Source organism: Nyctereutes procyonoides, unplaced genomic scaffold (genome assembly GCF_905146905.1).
Source record: "Nyctereutes procyonoides isolate TBG_1078 unplaced genomic scaffold, NYPRO_anot_genome, whole genome shotgun sequence".
In the NCBI taxonomy this organism is placed as follows: Eukaryota; Metazoa; Chordata; class Mammalia; order Carnivora; family Canidae; genus Nyctereutes; species Nyctereutes procyonoides.
In genome coordinates, this window is record NW_026575020.1 from 18,224,391 (window position 1) to 18,245,194 (window position 20,804).

Consider the following 20,804-nt stretch of genomic DNA (forward strand, 5'->3'; position numbering starts at 1 on the left):
GCATCAGAACTTCTAGAAGATATATATTAAAAATAAATATACATAGATACATATACATATATACTTTATTCTTTACATATTGGAAGGTAGGGTAGTCCTTCAGTTAGTTGCTTAATTTCTGGGACTTTCCTGCTATGTCTTAATATTCTATATCTGGGGAAACATTGTGATAATTGTTTGACATATATATAGTTTGATGTTTTAGAGCCTGCCTAGATTTGGATTACCAGTGTTCCAATTTAAATCTTAGATTCCTCCTCTGTAAAGTGGAAATAACAGTTATCCACTTCATTAATGTTGTTTTGATAATTAAATAATATATATATGATTAACAGTATCTGATTTATAGTAAGTGGTTAGTAAACATTGACTTTTGCTAATACCGTCATCATCATCATAATTATTAGATGAATTTTTTCAGAGCCTCGCATAAGGTCATGTTTTTTACATTGATGTCAGACAAATATTAAAATAATCTTACTAAATCGAAGCTGCATTCGCTGGCTTGGTAGTATTTTCTTTTAATCTCTATATATAACACATTTGCCTGATTCCAGGAAAAAATGCTGCAAAAAACATTTAAAATATGGTGTTTTCAGGTAGGGAGTAAATACTAAAATTTGCCATGACAAAGTTAAAAATGAATACTTTCATACTTATATTAAGTCAGACTATGTATTTAAAAATACTTTGGGGTAGCTGGGTGGCTCAGTCAATTAAGCATCTGACTCTTGATCTCAGCTCAGGTTTTGATCTCAGGTCTTCATAAGGTCATAAGGTGTGGAGCCTACTTAAAAAAAAAGAAAACTAAAAACATCTTTAATTTGTACATGTGATATGATACAGATACAGTGATACAGAAAAAAAAAAGAAAATAAAAATCATGTCAAATCCTACTACGTTAAGAGGTAACCACTATTAACAGCTTAACGTGCTTTTTTTCCAAACATTACTCTATGCCTTTTCATATACATAGATAGATAGATATGGGTTATTTATTTGTTGAGGGCAGAGGCAATGGGGAGAAGCAGAGTGAGAGAGAGAATCCTAAGCAGATTCCACACCCAGCTTGGAGCCCAATGTGGGACTTGATCTCACAACCCTGAGCTTGTGACCTGAGCCAAAATCAAGTCAGAAGTTTAATCATCTGAGCCACTCAGACACCCCATGTGTGGGTAATTTTATGAAATTGAATTATCTTATACCTGGTGTTTTATGATCTGCTGTTTTCAATCTAACAGCTACTGTGGATGTCATTGTAGGTTAATAAATTTAGATCTAAAAAAAAATTTAGATCTATACCATTATTTTTAGTAATTGCATAATGATCCTTTATATACCTTGCATACATATACATATATATGTACATAAATCATAATTTATTAACTAATCACCTACTGATGGATATTTAGTTTGCCTCTAGTGTTTATTTTTTTTTAATATTTTATTTATTTATTCATGAGAGACAGAGAGGCAGAGAGAGAAGCAGGCTCCATGCAGAGAGCCCGATGTGGGACTCGATCCCAGGACTCCAGGATCACGACCCTGGCTGAGGACAGGCGCTCAACCCCTGAGCCACCCAGGCATCCCATGCCTCTAGTGTTTAATTTTAGAAAACCATTTCTGGAAAAAAATTTCCTAGTGAGAATTTTTTCCCCAAACATGTGATGATTTTTTTTAAGCTAAATTCTTGCAAATGGCATTATATCTATTGTTTTCTGGTTATCTTTGAAGTTATTAGCAAGTTCAAAGACAAGAATAATTAAAATATAAATAAATATGTTTTTGTATGTTTGTGCATAAGAATTTGTTAATTGTAATTTGCTCACAAAATCACTTGTTACCTTGGCAAGCAAGATGCATATATTATAAAAACTACTTCATTATCAGTTCAGATTCTGCCAAAGGTATGTCTTATGTAGTCTGACAAATACAGATACTGAATTATTAACCTTTTCTCAAAACATATTAAACCGAAATCATAAGAAATTATGGTTGGCTTTGTAGGTGTTAGTGCCTATGTAGAAGTAGACAGACTTCTTCCAGCAGTCTTAGAGGAAAATACCAGGGAGACCCTTTATACTGCTTATCATGTAAAGTCCCCAATGGGGGACCAATGGAGCTCCCAAAGGAGCTTTTCAAATACCATACAATAACATATCAGAATATGCCAAATACTTTTAAGAAAAAGTCCTACTAAAAAAAAAAAAAAGAAAAAGTCCTACTAAAGGTTTAGTTTATACCATTGTTGTCATTTGGTTCTTTACTGCCCCCTCTTGACATTAAAAAGTGCTCTATTGTAGAAAACATTGGTTACTAGGGCAGAGGGAAATAAAATAAAGCCTCATCACTTGAGACATTACAAATTATGTAGAATTTTATGTTTTAAGGTGTGTTAATCCTATCCTTTTGGAATACTAGCTTGATAATGTTCTATCTACCCTTGAGCTCGTAGTACAATAGTTTTCTAATGAAATGTTTTCCTGTGTCTTTGGGCTGGCAAGCACATTATTGGAGGGGGTTATTGAAAAATCCTCTTTCAACAACATGAATCTCAGCTTTGGGCCTCCAATATAGTTGTTTTAATCATAGACAAAAGTATATTGAACAAACCAATTATAATAGAATATAGATAGCAAAAATTTTTAAGTTTATATTTTATTTATTTGATAGCACAGGCATAGAGAAATGGCAGGCAGAGGGAGAGGGAGAATCAGGCTCCTTGCTAAGCAGGGAGCCTGATGGGGGGCTCAATCCCAGGACCCTGGGATCATGACCTGAACTGAAGGCAGATGCTTAACTGACTGAGCCACTAGGAGCCCCAGAAAATTTTTATCCTTAATATAAGAAATAAAATTTTAAGCAAATTTGTAGTACTGTATATGTGTTAAAGAAACTAGGTGTTTTCAAATAATGTCTACTGATAAGATTTTATGAGAGAACTATGTTCATAAATTTCTGAAAATACTGTAAATTACAACACTTTGGGTGACAAAATGACTTAATATAGTTAATAACATGGCCTTCCATACTTTTTGACTTATAACTCCAGTCCTAAGAATTTGTTCTTTAAAAGGCCATCATTAATATACACGAAATACATAAAAGTGAAAAGAATTATAGTATGAAGTTAATAGAATTAATAGTTAAGATTTCTCCTCTTTATCTCAATGTTACTTGCTTTTAAAAGAGGAGAAAATATTCACCAGGGGTTCTAATCTTAGAAGATGGGTTTAGGACCAGGAAACTGAGAGTATATAAGAAACCTATGAATCTAACCAAATATAGGTGGTAAACCTATTGAACATTTTAGTTAAAAAATAAATCTTAGAAATTAGGTAAAAATGACCAGTTTTGTTTCTTCTTTCATGGTGATCACATTGTATCTTTTATGACAACAGGTGATCAAGAATAGCAAGACAGAAATCCCAGAGCTGGAATTGTTTCCTCGTTATCTTCTCTTCCTAAGACAGCAGCCTGCTACTCGGACGCAGCAGTCTAACATCTGGGTGAATATGGGTATGATGAGCCTCAGAATGTTTCCTCAGCATTTACCAAGAGGTAACTTAAGAATGCAGCAAGAATACCATGCATTTCTTTAAAAAACAAAAGCAACTAAGTTGCTCAAAGTCTGGTGCCACTATACTAATACGTATTCCCATCGGCTTTCATACAGAATCAGTAAATCATCTGTGGGGCCTAAATCTATGGTCATGCGCAAGACTAGATGAGGTAGTGGCAAAATCTCAGCAGCAAACTGAGAATTTTTTCCCTTTCTAGTTTGAAAACATACAAAGAAAATAGAAATACATTTCATATACTTTGTTTCATTGGAAACAAGCCATTGTAAATTATTTGCCTGACCTAAATTAAAAATCTGCCAGTCAGTGACTGACTGGTCTTTTCTTTTCTTTTTTTTTAATTAATTAATTAATTAATTAATTAATTATGATAGTCATCACAGAGAGAGAGAGAGAGAGGCAGAGACACAGGCAGAGGGAGAAGCAGGCTCCATGCAGGGAGCCTGATGTGGGATTCGATCCTGGGTCTCCAGGATCGTGCCCTGGGCCAAAGGCAGGCGCTAAACCGCTGCGCCACCTAGGGATCCCTGACTGGTCTTTTCAACTCCACTCAAATTTCTGAAAAGTAATTTCTTTCACAATATCATATTTTTGTTTGTTTACTGTTTTTGGGACTTTTCTGATAAAACAAGATACAATTCTCGCTTAGTCCAAAGAGCCTTTATTAGAGACAGATAATATAAAATGAAGGATATGTTTTTGAAAATTAAAATGACACATTTGCTTTGAAGAACATCAAGCCTACCAAAATGATGTATAATTCCTGTTTTAATCAAAGGGGAAAAGTTCCCCCTTTGATTTCTCTGTGAGGCTAAATTTTATAGACAGGTAGGACTTGCTCTATACTTTTGCTTTGCAAATATTTAACTTTGTTCTTCAGTGGAAATAATGAGTTAATCTATTTACACAAAGTCTAAGACTTTATGTAACAATGCCAGAAAATATATATATATATATATATATATATATATATATAAAGAAAAACAATGCCAGAATATTATTAATATAACTTAGTATGCAAGAACTACCTATGAACCCAAACCAACTCTATAAGTACCATTCGTCCTTTGAAATCAAATATTTAGTTTTCTATCTTCCTTAAAAGTTATATTCAGATAATATATGAAGATTCTTACACATATTATTTGGTAAGAATTATAGCAAAGCATTGGCTTTCTGCCTAACCAAACTTTGTCTTTGGCGAAAATGTCAAAATCAAGGAGCAGTGAAATAGAATCACTATAAAACATTATTGATTTAATTTTCCATTGAATAAAAGTTTTTTGTTTTGTTTTGTTTTGTTTTGTTTTGTTTTGTTTTGTTTTGTTTTTGCCTTGCTTCCATGGCACCCATAGCATATATTTTTCAATTTTCTTTGAAAGATAACATGAGAGGCAAGATGTGTTGTTGTACTTTTAGTAAGTATTCTTTGTAACTCTTGTGCTGATCCTAGATTTCTGCTGCTTCTGTAAATTCTACTAGATTTGTTGATGCTATTCAAAAACATAAAATTATGTGTAATAAGTGGCTGCCTGCTTAATGAGCTATGCTATAAAAACTGTCTAGAATTCAAATAAATTTCTTATATGGCTTATGACAATAGAAATTGACTTGGACACTACACTCGCAAATCCTTCTGAATCCTAGAACTGAGTATATGCTCCAAATTTATTCTTAATTTGAAATTTTATTCCTTACTAATTAGTTCTGAAATCAATCATTAATCATATTGAAGTTTACAAAAATATGCTTTCTTGCTGTAATCTTATAACTGATCCTCTGATGTATACTTAGAGAAATTTGTTATTTTCTGTTAGGAATTATCCTTTGCTTGCTGATAGTAAAAGATTTGCTAAGCTTTTCTAGTTTAAAAATTGATCATGGTTGGGCTTTGTTCTGCCCTAACATATTTTTCATCTTTTTCATTACTCAATGTGTTAGGGCTGTTTACTAGGCTCTTTTACTACTTTTGAAGTGATGAGTATACAAACTGTGACACAGTATACTTAAATGTATACTTATATGTAGCCATGTTGACAGATAAAGAGGTCTTTGTTTCTTGGTTGGTTTTCCAGCCTATTTTAGGTGAGTAAATTCTTTTTGGAAGCTTTTTAAAAGGCATATGATACCAATATTTTTATTTGCTTTGTTTAGTAGGTGAAAACTCAAAAGCATTTAATAAGAGGAAAAAAGCTATGTCTCCATTGGATAGGTAGAAATTACCTGGCAGGTATAATCTTACCCTAGATGGCTTATATTGATATGCTAAGTTTATTTTTATTTTGGATTACTAAGTAAACTATAACCTAGTCCTAGAGAGGACCATTTTAAGCTATAGCCCTTTTTTTTTTAAGGTTTTATTTATTCATGAGAGACAGAGAGAAAGAGGCAGAGACACAGGCAGAGGGAGAAGTAGGCTTCATGCAATGGAGCCCGATGTGGCACTCGATCCCGGTTCTCCAAGATCACGCCCTGGGCTGAAGGCAGATGCTAAACCACTGAGCCACCCAGGGACCCCTAAACTATAGCTCTTGCCTGGGTTTTTGGCTAAATAGTTAACCAAGTTTTAGTTGATTGTTTTAACAACCTATATTTTGACTCATTCAATCTCGTCACTTCATCTCCCTTCTCTTTTGAATGTGGTTAAACTTGTTATATTCTTCGCCTTTCTCTTTCCTCTTATTGCCATTCTTTTTGTTTCTTGAGCCCTCTAGAAATTCAAGATTATGCCCGTTGTCCTTTTATTGAGTGGGCAGGCCCTATAGTCTTCCTCCCTCTTACCTTTTCAGCAGGGCAATTTATTTTCACAGAAGCGCCCTTGGTTTCGCTTTTAACTCTGTTTGGGCATTGTAGAGTCTATGCCTATTTCGAATTTTTAAAAAAAGTTTCTTGTGTAATTGTACCAATGTGCCAAGTAATTGGGGCATTTAATGACTGAGAGTGATGGGATTACTAATTCAAAGACAGTTTATTTTAAGAAAGTGGGTCATATTATTAAATAACAAAAATTCAACAATGTAAATGTTAAAGATCTAATTGGCTTTATTAATCGATTTATGAGTCTTGCAGCATCCCATCTAGCAAGTAGAAGAGTGCTCCTGAGGGCTACAGGAAAGAAAAGATTTTTAAAGGGTAGGGAGTGGAAAAAAGGAAAATTTTCACAAAGATTCTACTGTTTTAGACAAGATCTCCCTTTTAAGGGGAAAAGCAGGGGTCTATCAATAAATGTCCTAGTACTGACCAGGAATAAAAATGTTGACTGTTTAAAGGTTACATTTCTAGCAAGTTTGAAACTGCAGTTAGGTTAGGTATTAAGTCTTGGTTTATGAACTTAGGACTTTAACCTAAGTGATGCCGTTTTGGGCCAGTGGTTTTTTTTGTTTTGTTTTGTTTTTTTTAACAAATCCAGTTATCTGTAGAATTCAAATCCAGTCCCATTATAATCTTCCCCATTCTTACATTGAATATTGATTTTGCTATTGAGTGTCACCCTACTGGGGGCAGCCAAGATACCAGTGTCTGTTATTAATACTTTGCTACTCCTTGGAATCCAAATACCACCTCTTACTTGGCCTCTGATTTTGTTGCTCTTTCTTTCAAAGTTAAAGGCTTCAACTTACTTTAACACATTTGGTCTCCTATCTTCATTTTAAAGCTTCTTAATTTACAAGATTATTAAACTTTTAATTCTTAGGCGCCTGGGTGGCTCAGTTGGTTAAGCATCTGCTTGGGGCTCAGGTCATGATCCCAGGGTCCTGGGGTCAAGCCACACATCAGCTCTGTGCTCAGCACAGTTTCCTTGTCTCTCTCACTCTTTCCCTTCCCCCGACCTCCACTTGTGCGCTCTCTCTCTCTCTCTCTCTCTCTCAAATCTTTTAAAAAATCAAAACTATAATTCTCATTTCTCATCATTATTTCCTAAAGCAGTCATTGCTGAGGGTTTTTTTACATATGCCTTTTTCCTTATTATGATTACTATGACCATAGGAAATGTACCTTCTCCAAATGCACCATTAAAGCGAGTCTTAGCCTATACAGGCTGTTTTAGTCGAATGCAAACCATCAAGGAAATTCATGAATATCTATCTCAGAGGCTTCGCATCAAAGAGGAAGATATGCGCCTGTGGCTTTACAACAGTGAGGTAAGTCATTTCCTATCGTAAGGTGACACGTACACATGTTGAAAAGATCCAAACAATACAGAAATATATAGTGAAAATTCTTCATTCCCATCCTTTGACCCCTATTTTCTATTCTCTTCAGAGATAGTGCCATTAATTGCTTATATAGTCTTCCTAACATATGCAATGTGTTTTCAGATTATACTCTGAAATTGGAATGTAAGTAGTTTTAACCAGTTCTCTGTTCCATTGTTCCCTCTTTTTACATCCTCCTATGATCACCATTGAGAGGCAGTATAGTATAATATGTAATAGTTAACACAATTGCTGGAGCCCCACTGCCAGTGATTAAATCTTGGCTCTGCCACTTGTTTAGTTGTATAACCCAGAGCAAGTCACTTAACTGTCTCAATTTTCTTGTGAATAAACAGGCAAAACAATAGTACCTCCCTTAGAATAATTGACTTAATTTTGTGAGCACAAACAAAAACATGTAATTCTACTGTATACTTTGATTTTATATTTTTGGTTCCTAGTAAGTTTCATTCTTATCATTAGCATGTTTACTGAATTTCATAGTAGGTACTAAGGAAAATTTCTTTTGTGTGCTTCCGGGAATCTACATCTCAATTTTGGTTTGATGGGCGATAAATCTTCTGATCTCCCCAAAATTCTGTTATAACTTTGTTTTAGAGACATGAAGTATTTGTTTATGAAGTAGACATTGGTTTTCTCTCATTTTGCCAACCTAAATTATAAATATTTCTGAACAGCTATACTATGCCAAATACCTGTCATATGAGGTAGGGAACCACAAGGACATGTTTAATTGTTTTGTCATTAATATTTACTTCCATTTCCGTTTCAAGTCTAGTAATCAAATTAACAAAAACATTTCCTCCTCCATACACAGAATTACCTTACTCTTCTGGATGATGAAGATCATAGATTGGAATATTTGAAAATCCAAGATGAGCAGCATCTGGTAATTGAAGGTACAAGATGGAAGCATATATCTTTATTAGATTTTAGGGAAAAAATTTAAAGATTTACTTACTAATAATCCATTTTATAATTTTTCTAACTATTACTTGATCATTATACTCTTTATAATAAAGAAAAACTATTAAGCTCTTATGTAATGCTACATACTATCTAGATTGCTTTAAAAGAAAAATATGTCTACATTCCTTAGATGGCAAGGGATGGAAACATTAGGTAGAAACAAGTGAATCTAGTTATAAGTGTACAAAATTTCTTAAAAGCTTCAAGCTGTCTTTTTGAGTTTGAGTAAGAAAAACTTTTTGGCACAGTTCGTGGCAGAGGCTTTCCTTAGTCATCAACATTGGTCACTTACCAACGGAGCTTACTTGTATATTCACACATAGATTTACACATGTGCACGTGTCACTGAAAACTTAAAATGTATCTTTTCTCATCAAGGTTTTTGGAAACATTACTAGCTTCCTTTGTATTAAAATACATTACTCCAAGAGTTGTCAAAATTTAAGAAGGAATTGTGATAATTCTAGTGTATTAAGTTTTAGAGCTTTAATTACTTCTATAAATTTTTTAGTATAATTTTAATTCAGGTAGGTAATTGAAGGAATAACTTACTAATGAATTGTAATCAAGTGACTATATAGTCCCCAATATAAAGAGTTGGAATGGTTTCAGAATCAATTACTAAAATTAACTCGATTTTTTTTTATTTCTAATTTAGAAATAAGAACTTTTTCTTTTTTTTTTAACAGAAGCAATCCAGTGGGTTGAATGGATAAGAAATTAACACATTCCTCTCTCTATCTTTCCAGTTCGCAATAAAGATATGAGCTGGCCTGAGGAAATGTCCTTTATAGCAAACAGTAGTAAAATAGATAGACACAAGGGTAAGTCTCTGGTTAATTATTTTTAGAAAGCTTGTTTTTAAAAATTTATTTTTATTTTTTTTCTTTTCTCATTATTGAAAGGTTAACAACTTTTTGCTTTCTAATTCAAAAGGGATTAGGTCCTCTTTTACTTTTCTCTTTCCTGAAGCATCAAATCTCTTTCTAACCTTGAGATTAATAATTCATATAAAGACAGTACTAGGAGAGAATTGTTTGAATTCTAAAAAACTATTATAGCAGTTAGAATCATTGCTGCTTTTAGATCACAAATGAACTTGGATTATCATGATTGCCAATGACACTTGATGAAAAACCTTCTCTACCCTAGCATTCTAAGACCAGATGAAGAAGTATTAGCTCCATTTAGCTGATTACAAGAATTATAAAAATCATTGCATTGAATGCAAGTGTGTGTTTGGTCTGCGACATCTTGTTGTAGTTAGCTTCCTTTTCGTATTTGTTTCTTCTAGTTCCCACAGAAAAAGGAGCCACTGGTCTAAGTAACCTGGGAAACACTTGTTTCATGAACTCAAGCATCCAGTGTGTTAGTAACACACAGCCACTGACACAGTATTTTATCTCAGGGAGACATCTTTATGAACTCAACAGGTAGTATTTCCTGATTCATTGCCATCTTTTTTATGACTTTGTTATGAACCCACTATCACTTAAATTTCCTCTTCACCCTAGAGGAAAAAAGTCTTATCTTATTTGCCCTATTTGGTATGAATAAGGGGCAAAGGATACTTCTCTTATTGTAAAAAGATATTTTGATGTGGAAAAATAGATGCTAGACATTTCTATGCCCATGTGATTGTGATTTATGAGAACCTTTGGCAACAAATTTTCCTTTCAAACTTCTAGGACAAATCCCATTGGTATGAAGGGGCATATGGCTAAATGCTATGGGGATTTAGTACAGGAACTTTGGAGTGGAACTCAGAAGAATGTCGCCCCATTAAAGCTTCGGGTAAGCAGGTTAAAATAATATGAAAGTATTTACATCCTAAGCAGTTGTTTAAGTAACTGATTTTTTCTACATGCTTTTTATGTTTAGCTTTTTAGTTTTAGTTTAATGTGTTTTAAATCCTTCATGAGGCATAAACTAGGTGTCAGATACTTCCCCTTGTTGAAATGTGTGCAAAATACTGCTAAAGATGCAGTGTTAGGAAATGATCAAAGTCACAGTCTAAATTTGGGATATCACTCAGTTTACTAATTTATCAAATATCCTACTTGTAGATAGAGTAAATCTTCCTTTGTTATTCCTTTACTGTTACCAATATTCTTCCTGCAGTATTCTCTGAGCCTAGTAAATGATACTCTATACATTTTTAACATTACTAAGATAATTCTATCTATTGAATTTTAAAAAGCAGCAAGAGGGGCACCTTTGTGGCTCAGTTGTTTAAGCATCCAACTCTTGATCTCACCTCAGGTTTAGGTCTCAGGATTGTGGTTTAAGCCCCACATTGGGCTCCAGGCTGAGCATGGAGCCTAATTTTTAAAATAAATAAACTTAATTAAACAAAAATAAAAAGCAAAAAGAGGGCAGCCCTGGTGGCGCAGTGGTTTAGCGCCGCCTGCAACCCAGGGCGTGATCCTGGAGACCCGGGATCAAGTCCCGTGTCGGACTCCCTGCATGGAGCCTGCTTCTCCCTCTGCCTGTGTCTTTGCCTGTCTCTCTCTCTCTCTCTCTCTCTCTCTCTCTGAATGAATAAATAAATCTTTAAAAATAAAAATAAAATAAAAAGCAGAAAAAATATAATTATTGAAATAGATACAAATTTTATATTAATATATATAGTGCAGTTAGGATTGTTATTTTTAGGATTTTTATCTTTAAAAACAATACAAAAACTTTTTAGATTAAAAATTAATAATCATAATAACTAAAAATTTGACCACTTAACCACTTCTAGGGACTGACTATTCTAATTACACTGTGTGTATTAACTCATTTAATCCTCTAAATAGACCTAGAATGTAAAGCAATATTATCCTCATTTTATGGCTTAGGAAACTAAGGTTCAGAGTGGTTAAATAGCTTGCCCAAGATTATAAGCTAGTTAGTAAATCCTTATAGCTAAACACAAGCCTATTCTGCTTTTAATAATAAAAGTTAGGATACAAGACTAGAAAAGTTAACTGTGAAAGAAAACCATAACAGGAACTTTTTCTGTGAGAGCAAATGCTATTTTAATATTTCTGTCCTACCTTTCTTAAATACTATCTATGTACCTAAAGAACTGTTTGCTTATATTATACTGAACCTGGGACACAGTATTGGCCAAAATACTGGGCTTTTTTTTTTTCTTGTCATCTGAGATGAAACCTAGAAAGATTTTGTGATTTTTCAAAATATATTTGCTGAAATTGAGGCAGACTAAATACTATTTACCTTCTTATAATGCCTCTGAATGAATTATGGGGCATTTTCATTCCAAATTTTAAGGGGTAGCAAATAATGAGTTTGATTCTGGTTATATTTATAGTGGACCATAGCAAAATATGCTCCCAGGTTTAATGGGTTCCAGCAACAAGACTCCCAAGAACTTCTGGCTTTTCTCTTGGATGGTCTTCATGAAGATCTCAACCGAGTCCATGAGAAGCCATATGTGGAGCTAAAGGACAGCGATGGCCGACCAGACTGGGAAGTAGCTGCAGAGGTTTGTCAGTTTTGAAGTTCTAATATAAGCAATAGATAAAATGCTCTGGCCACAAATGTGTATTATGTAACTTTTAATGCTAACTAAACTATTCTGTGATCAAAATTTTACTGTGGAAGTGATGGAATTAATATTTCTCTGTGTAATTCTTGTTTGGTAACAGCAAAACAAAGCATCTTTAATGCAAATTTTTAAATGTTACCTTTTTACTTTGTAAACTTTTGGGAAAGGATATAGGAATGATTAATCAGAATTTCAGGAGTCCCCATAATTTCTAAAATAATATATACAGTGATTAATAGGCATGTTTTATCTGATTTTAAATGACAAAAAAACTTTAATACTCATCATTGTTACCATGGAAAGAACAAAAAAATAGGATTTTCCATCTGAATTTAATATCATAGGTTGAGCAAAAAGAATCACATTCCATTCAAGAACTAGTTTTCTGTACTTAGTAGGTGGTACATTTTAAACTACATATCTGCATTGTAAATTTATAGGCAGAAAGCTTCCATATTTTAAATGAAGATTAAGAATTATGTACTTTTTTTATTGGAGTATAGTTGACATACAATGTTATATTTGTTTCAAAGGATTATATTCTTGACATTTAAACCTAATACATTTAGCCACTTTATTTGAATTTGTGTAGAAATAATTATCTTTTGGATTTTGGGGGGGAAAAAAAGCTCTCTAAACTTTTTCCTTGCTAGGCCTGGGACAACCATCTGAGAAGAAATCGATCAATTGTTGTAGATTTGTTCCATGGGCAGCTGAGGTCCCAAGTCAGATGCAAGACATGTGGGCATATAAGTGTCCGGTTTGATCCTTTCAATTTTTTGTCTTTGCCATTACCAATGGACAGTTATATGCACTTGGAAATAACAGGTAGGTCACAAAGTTCTGAAAAATTACTTAACTCCAATGTCTTTTACCTTATTCATGTAACCTGAATTAGTAAGTATAGGGACGCCTGGGTGGCTCAGCAGTTGAGCATCTATCTACCTTTGGCTCAGGCCTGATCCCAGAGTTCCGGGATCAAGTCCCATGTCAGGCTCCCTGCATGGAGCCTGCCTCTCCCTCTGCCTATGTCTCTGCCTCTCTCTCTCTCTCTCTCTCTCTCTCTCTCTCTCTCTCTCTCACACACACACACACACACACACACAAATAAATAAAATATTTTGTAAAAAATGAATTAGTATAGTCATTTCTTTATAATGCATTCTCATAAAAATTGACCCTCATGTTATAATCTAGCAATCTAATTTCAGACATGATTTGAAGCTTGAAAGACCTGAAACATAGGTCTAAGGCTTGTGCCCATTGATTTCTCTATTAGTTTCAAACATGCCAGAAACTCCTTAAAATTTTGCAAAACCACTCATACTTCTATATCAGATAAACATCAAAAAATAATGATTTCACTTAAGATCATCCCTGAGTACTATCTATTGTGGTTTATATATAAAATAAAAATTCTAGACTGAGGGGTGCCTGGTAGGCTCAGTCACTTAAGTGTCTGCCTTTGGCTCAGATCAGGATCCCAGGGCCCGGGACGCCTGGGTGGCTTAGTGGTTGAGCATCTGCCTTTGGCTCAGAGCATGATCCTGGGATCTGGGATCAAGTCCCACACCGGGCTCCTTGCAGGGAACCTGCTTCTCCCTCTGCCTGTGTCTCTGCCTCTCTGTCTCTCTGTGTCTCTCATGAATAAATAAAGTCTTTTCAAAAAAGAAAGGGTCCTGGGATTGAGCCCCACACGAGGCTGCCTGCTCAGCAGAGAGTTTGCTTCTCCCTTTGCCTCTCCCCCTGCTCTCTCTCTCAAATAAATAATAAATAAAGTCCTTGTTAAAAAATTCTAGTCTGAAATGTTTGCTATTTCCAAGTGTGTTTGTCTGTCTCTCTCTCACTCACTCTCATACACACACAGGAAAGCTTTCAGCAAAACCTGCATTTTACTGATAAAAGATATTTTTTCTTTACTAGTTATTAAACTGGATGGTACTACCCCTGTACGATATGGACTACGACTAAATATGGATGAAAAGTACACAGGTTTAAAAAAACAGCTAAGCGATCTCTGTGGGCTTAAATCAGAACAGATCCTTCTTGCAGAAGTACATGGTTCCAACATAAAGGTAATATTAACTGTTCCTTCTAAGATACTCTTGATTCCATCCTTCAAAGATCACAGTTTTCTCGGGGAACCTAGGTGGCTCAGTCAGTTGAGCAGCCGACTCTTGATTTTAGCTCAGGTCGTGATCTCAGAGTCCTGGGATCAAGTCCCATGTCTGCTTCCTCTCCCTCTGCCCTTAATCTATTCTCTCTTTCTCAGATAAATAAGTAAACCTTTTAAATTAAAAAAACCCCACAAGTTTCTCAATTAATGACTGAGGGAGGAGATATTAAAACACAACAAAGACTAAACAAAAAAATTTCTCAAGTTTCCCATCCCAGAAACTTTTAAAAAGGATTGTCAAGTAATAATGAGGGGCGCCTGGATGGCTCTGCCCATTAAGTGTCTGCCTTCGGCTCAGATCATCAGTGTCTGCTTAGTATCACCAGAGTCCTAGGATCAAGCCCTGCATTGAGCTCCCTGCTTTCTCTCTCTCTCTCTCTTTCAAATAGATAAATAAAATCTTTTTTTTTTTTAAAAAGGAAGTAATAATGATAGTGGCATTTTTTTTAAAGAAGGAAAACACACATAAGTCCAGTGCTATCTATATGGTACAATCTAGCTATATCACTATAATATAGATTTCCTCCAGTGACCACTGCTGCTACACTTTACAGCTCTTCTATATTACCACTCTCACTAGAATTCTTCCTAAGTTAAAGTTTTATACATATTTATAAATGTGTGCTTTTACTGTTTCTTTATGAATATATTTACCTGGCCTTTCAACACACTAAGAAGTTAGAGAGCAAAGACAAATTGACACAAATCACTTCTTCCTGCATAGCAGCTAGAAAAACAGCCTGAAACTAATATTACACCATATATTAACTAACTAGAATTTAAATAAAAACTGGAAACAAAAAAATAAAAAGTTTAGGTGGGTGGGAGAATGGGGTAATTGGGTGATGGGCATTAAGGGAGGACATATGATACAATGAGCTCTGGTGTTAAAAGACAGCAGATGAATAATTGAACTCTACATCTGAAACTAATAATACACTCTTAACTAATTGAATTTAAATAAAATAAGTTTTAAAAATTTTATATAAAATAATAATAAATATGTTGCCTAGCCTGAATTGAGCCCCTGCCATTGGTATTATTAATATTTATTTTGGGGGGGTTTCTAAACAAACTCACCTAATTGATGTTTTTCTCAAATGTGTAAAGCAAAGGTAAGATCTCTCTGAGGTTGGAGCTTAGATGCTTAAAATGAAGGACAAAACTTTAAGGAGCCAGTTACACACAACATACTTCTTTCTCATGGAAAGGAATAATGGTTTTATCAGTAAGGTTAGTTCTTAGTTTATCAAGCTTTCATCTTTAAGTTTAAGAAAAATTATTCAGTCATCTTGTTTGTTTTGTTGGTAAAAGCACCTAAGACTTAGCTTAAATGTGTCAAAGAGACGATTTTCCATTTTACCTGAAACATTTCCCCCTTCTCATCTTACCTCTTTTTCTGTAGAATTTTCCTCAGGACAACCAAAAAGTACGACTCTCAGTGAGTGGATTTTTGTGTGCATTTGAAATTCCCATTCCTGGATCTCCAATTTCAGCTTCTAGTCCAGTACAGACAGGTAAGAGATCTAGAGCTCCTTGTGATTTCAGCTTTACATTTGGCCTTACGGTTTGTATTTGTTTGGGCTAAGGATATTTGGGCAAAAGAATTTTGGAGCCTGACTGAAACCTTGGTGATTATTTGACTAAATTCCTCATTTTTTAGATGAGGAGCATAAAATTAAGGCAACATAAGTGATAAGTAAATGCTTATTTAACTAAATCTGCCACTGGAATTCAGATCTCTTGGTTACTTTTATTTGACATTAACATGGCAACAGATGGTGTAAGAGGAATATACTATTAGGAAAACAAAACAATAAACACAACTAAAAAAGAATCTTTTTAGGGTGAGGGTGGGAAATAAAAACAAACCAAAAAAAACATACTTACCTAAGATTGCATGTGATTTGATATGGTTATCCATCAAGTCTTTTTGACCATATTAATATCGTCTATTCTATAATCTTTTCTATCCAATAGAATATTCACTAGTCATATGGACTGTTGAGCACTGTTGAGACTGAGGGAAATGCATTTTTAAATTAATGTAAATTTTAAAAGTATCTTTCATCATTTGTAGCAAATATATCACTTTGGTTGGAGGGGTTGTTGTCAATGGGGAAGGATTTGCATTTGTGGGACATAAAGTTTTTTTTTAATTAAAAAAAAGCAACATCTAGCTAGAGGCTACTGTATTTGACTAAACATTTTTTAGGAGAATAGAGAAATGAATTTGTGAAGAGGAAAAACAAAACAAAGAATTGTTTGCATGCAACAATATGGTACTGATAAAGGTTTTTACAAAAATTTTGCTTAAAAGTTTCAGAAAATTTTCTAGCAGTTACTCTTGCTTTGTCATTTAATCTTAAGCGTGAGTTAATAGAAGTAAAATTTGAAATTAAAATCTTCTAGTCAGTCTAGAATTATTATTTGAACTATGATTTCTCCCTGTCCTTTGCTAAAAATTCTCTACTACAGTGGCCTGGGTCCCCACATTATTTGAGAAAAGAGCAAAGAGAAGGCACCACAAGCTTATGATGCTGTACTTATCTTTGAATTTGTAGATTTCTCCTCTTCCCCATCTACAAATGGAATGTTCACCCTAACCACCAATGGGGACTTGCCCCGACCAATATTCATACCTAACGGAATGCCAAACACTGTTGTGCCATGTGGAACTGAGAAGAACTTTACAAATGGAATGGTGAATGGTCATATGCCATCTGTTCCTGACAATTCCTTTACAGGCTACATCATTGCAGTCCACCGAAAAATGGTTAGTTTAATGTTAGGCAAGTTACAGCTGGTCTTGCCAGTGTTTGTGAAACGTAACTACTTTCTGTCTTTGAAGCATCTTCTTTGTGTTCACTTTCAATGTATTATGTATGCTATTGTAAGTGATCAGAGCTAGGACTCAGTATCACACATGCTGGCCTATGTATGTAATGAGATTCTTCACTCATATTAAACAGCATTCGGATAGCTGGTACATCTGAATACTAATTTCTTTTAAAAGTTTGTGTCTCCTGTGTTCATGTAGGCAGGTACATCTTCTCTGCCATGTAGGTGTGGGTACCTTTGGAGATTGGTTTGTTGGTTGATTGGTTTGTTGGAGAGAAACAAGAATGTTCTTGGGTAAAACAAGTTGTTTCCTAGGACTACTATAGTAAATTAGCACAAATTTGGTGGCTTAAAACAACATAAATTTATTCTTTCATAGTTCTAAAGGCTGAAAGTCTAAAATCAAGACATCTGAAATCAACAGGGCTATGCTCCCTCCAGAGGCTTTTGGGGAGAATCCTTCCTTGCCTCTTCCAACTTCCATAGGCATTTCTTAGCTCATAACTCCAATCTCTGCCTCCTTCTTTGCATGGTCTTCACCTTCTCCCTCTACTCTTCACTACTAAAATTTACTGATAAAGCATTGTCATTAGATTCAGGGGCCATCCAGATAATCCAGGATATCTCACCTCAAGATCCTCAACTTAATTACACCTGCAAAAACTATTTTGCCAGATAAGGTCACGTTCACAAGTTCTGGGGGCTAGGATGTGTACATATCTTTCAGGGAGCCATCATCCAATCCACTACATATATCATTTGCTATAGAATGAAAAAAATTAAGTACCTAGAAATAAGCTACAACAGATATACAAGGCATCTATAAGGAATACAATAGAATATTATTGACAAAAATTAAAGAGACTCAAATATTTGAAGGAATAAAACAAGGCAGTCTTGAAGAACAAAGCATGAGGAATTGAGCTACCAGATACTATGATTTTATAACACCACTGTACTTAAGACATTGTGATATTGGTATGAGAGAAGACAAATAGACCAGTGGATTAGAATAGAAAGCCCAGAAACAAGTTTGCAAATGTATGAATGCTTGATTTATAGCAAAGATGGCATTGTAGATCAGTGAGAGACAATTTTCTTAGTCTGTGGTGCTGAGATAATTGGATAGCCATATGAAACTTGACACCGACCTCTCTCATCACACAATATTCAATGCCAGGTGGACTATAAAACTAAATATGACAGCAAAATAATAAAAAAAAAACCCAGAAGAGAATTAAAGGTGAATACATTCATGACCTTGATGTATGGAAAGACTGCTTAAATAGGGCACAAAAAGCACTAAGAAGATATAAGGAAGAGATAAATTAGATATCATTAAAATTAAGACTTTAGTTCCATCAAGAGACACCATTAAGAGAGTAAATGGAGCACCTAGGTGGAGCACCTAGGTGGCTCCATCAGTTAAGCATCTGCCTTCAGCTCAGGTCATGAAACCAGGGTCCTGAGATTGAGCCCCACATTGGGTTCCCTGCTCAGCCGAGTGTCTGCCTCTCCCCCTGCTCAAGCTCTCTCTTACACACGCTCTCTCTCCCTCTCTCTCTTTTTCAATTAATCTTTAAAAAAAAGAGTAAAAAGGCAAGCCTTGAAATAGAAAATGTTTACAACTCCTCTAACCACCAAAGGGCTCAATCCAGAAAATACAAAGAACTAGCATAAATCATTTAGAAAAAAAAAAATCCAGTAAAAAAAATGGCTGATACTTAAACAGATGCTTCCACAGAAAGGATATCCAAATAGCCAATAGCCATATGAAAAAGTGATCAGCCATACTACTAACTAGGAAAATGCAAAAGTCACATTACCATATAACTGTGCACCCACCAGAAGAGCTAAGATTGAACAGATTGACAGTGTTGGTAAGGATATTTGAGCAACAGGGACTCTCATACCTGCTAATAAGAGTGTAAGTTAAAATAGCTCTTTTAGAAATTAGTTTTCTAGTTAAAGATAAGCAGTTCTTTTTAAGCATCTACTAAAAACAGATTTATGTGTACCAGGAAAAATGTATAAGAATATTTGTTCAGATAACAGCATTATCTGTAATAGCCCAAAGCTGAAAACAAAAAATGAAAACATTAAATGTCCATTAGTTGGGGCATCTGGGTGTCTCAGTTGGTTAAGCATCAGACTCTTGATTTCAGCTCAGGTCATGGTGTCAGGGTCATGAGATTGAGCCCCGCATCGGGCTCTGTGCTCAGCAGGGAGTCTGCTGGAGATTCTCTCTCTCTCTCTAAAATAAATAAATAAGTCTTTTTAAAAAAATAAATGTCCATGAATACTAGAAGGAATAAGAAGTTTATATAATAGGGTATTATACAGCAATGAAAATGAATAGACTTAGAGTTATACTCAACATAAATAAACCTCATAAACATAATGTTGTGGGAAAGAAGCCAGACAAAAGAAATATAAACTAGGATTTATTTTAAAATAAAAAAATTTTAAATAGGGAAAATGAAATTGACTTTTTATGCGTAAGCTACAAAACTATAAAGAAAAGCAAGGGGGAAAAAAAAGAAAAGCAAGGAAATGATTACCATAAAATTCAGAAAAACTGTTAACTTTAAAAAATATATTTTATTTACTTATTTATTTAGTGAAAGAGCACGAGCAGAGCAGGGGAGACAGAGGGAGAGGGAAAGAGAGAATCCCAAGCAGGCTCCATGCTCAGCACAGAGCCTGATCTGGAGCTCAATCTTATGACCCTGAGACCATGACCTGAGCCAAAATCAAGATTTTTGTGATTGGAAGGAAGCAGAGGGAGGCCTTTAGAGTGCTGGCTATATTATGTCTTGACCTGAGTGGTAATTGTACAGCTCTTTGCTTTCTGATAATTCCTTAAAATGTACTTTTCTCCCTCTTTGAATTAATAACTCTTGACTTAAAGTGAGTTTCTGACCATTATGGATGATATTCTATGGACCATGTTCTAGACAGGATTGTACGAGTAGACAGAGAATTAAGGGGTTCTTTGTGACTTGGAATTGTCTTTAAGCACAGCTCTGACTGGTCCCATCAGCTAAAATAATTGATTCATGCATTTCCCTATGTCTTTTTTTACCAAGTGTTATCAGCATAAATTAAGAACTCTGATGTACTTTTTTAAAGTTTTTCTTAGAAAACAATTCTCTACAGTTATCATGTATATGTTATATAATGTGCTTGGTAAGTGCTAAAGCATTAATGTAGACATTTTTATAATTACTGGACCATTTTGACAGCTCTTAATTTTCACCTTTTAACCAATTCCCTGTTTCCAGTTTCCTTCATGGTCTAGACAGCTGCTTTTGGAATGCCTAAAATTGATCTTACTGTCTGTTTGCCTCAAGTCAAGTTCCTTATCCCATCACTTCTGTGAAAGGCAACACTATTCTTCCATGCTTAATTAAATGTCCCAAATGCTCAGCAGCCTTTTTTTTTTTTTGAGTAATCCTAAACTC

At 34.6% G+C, this 20,804-nt stretch overlaps 1 protein-coding gene across 2 annotated transcripts in view; it reads left to right on the forward strand.

The window, feature by feature from the left end:
* USP32 (ubiquitin specific peptidase 32) overlaps positions 1 to 20,804 on the forward strand; it is a 205,565-nt gene that overhangs the window by 167,030 nt on the left and 17,731 nt on the right. The window contains exons 16-26 of one of the 2 annotated variants that reach the window (XM_055320812.1): positions 3,402 to 3,561; positions 7,569 to 7,723; positions 8,616 to 8,697; positions 9,517 to 9,591; positions 10,062 to 10,200; positions 10,456 to 10,561; positions 12,087 to 12,260; positions 12,977 to 13,151; positions 14,247 to 14,398; positions 15,905 to 16,016; positions 17,064 to 17,275. In XM_055320812.1, the coding sequence (XP_055176787.1) occupies positions 3,402 to 3,561; positions 7,569 to 7,723; positions 8,616 to 8,697; positions 9,517 to 9,591; positions 10,062 to 10,200; positions 10,456 to 10,561; positions 12,087 to 12,260; positions 12,977 to 13,151; positions 14,247 to 14,398; positions 15,905 to 16,016; positions 17,064 to 17,275 (1,542 nt within the window). The remainder of the gene's footprint in view (positions 1 to 3,401; positions 3,562 to 7,568; positions 7,724 to 8,615; positions 8,698 to 9,516; positions 9,592 to 10,061; positions 10,201 to 10,455; positions 10,562 to 12,086; positions 12,261 to 12,976; positions 13,152 to 14,246; positions 14,399 to 15,904; positions 16,017 to 17,063; positions 17,276 to 20,804) is intronic. The other variant, XM_055320821.1, reaches the window with a different exon arrangement.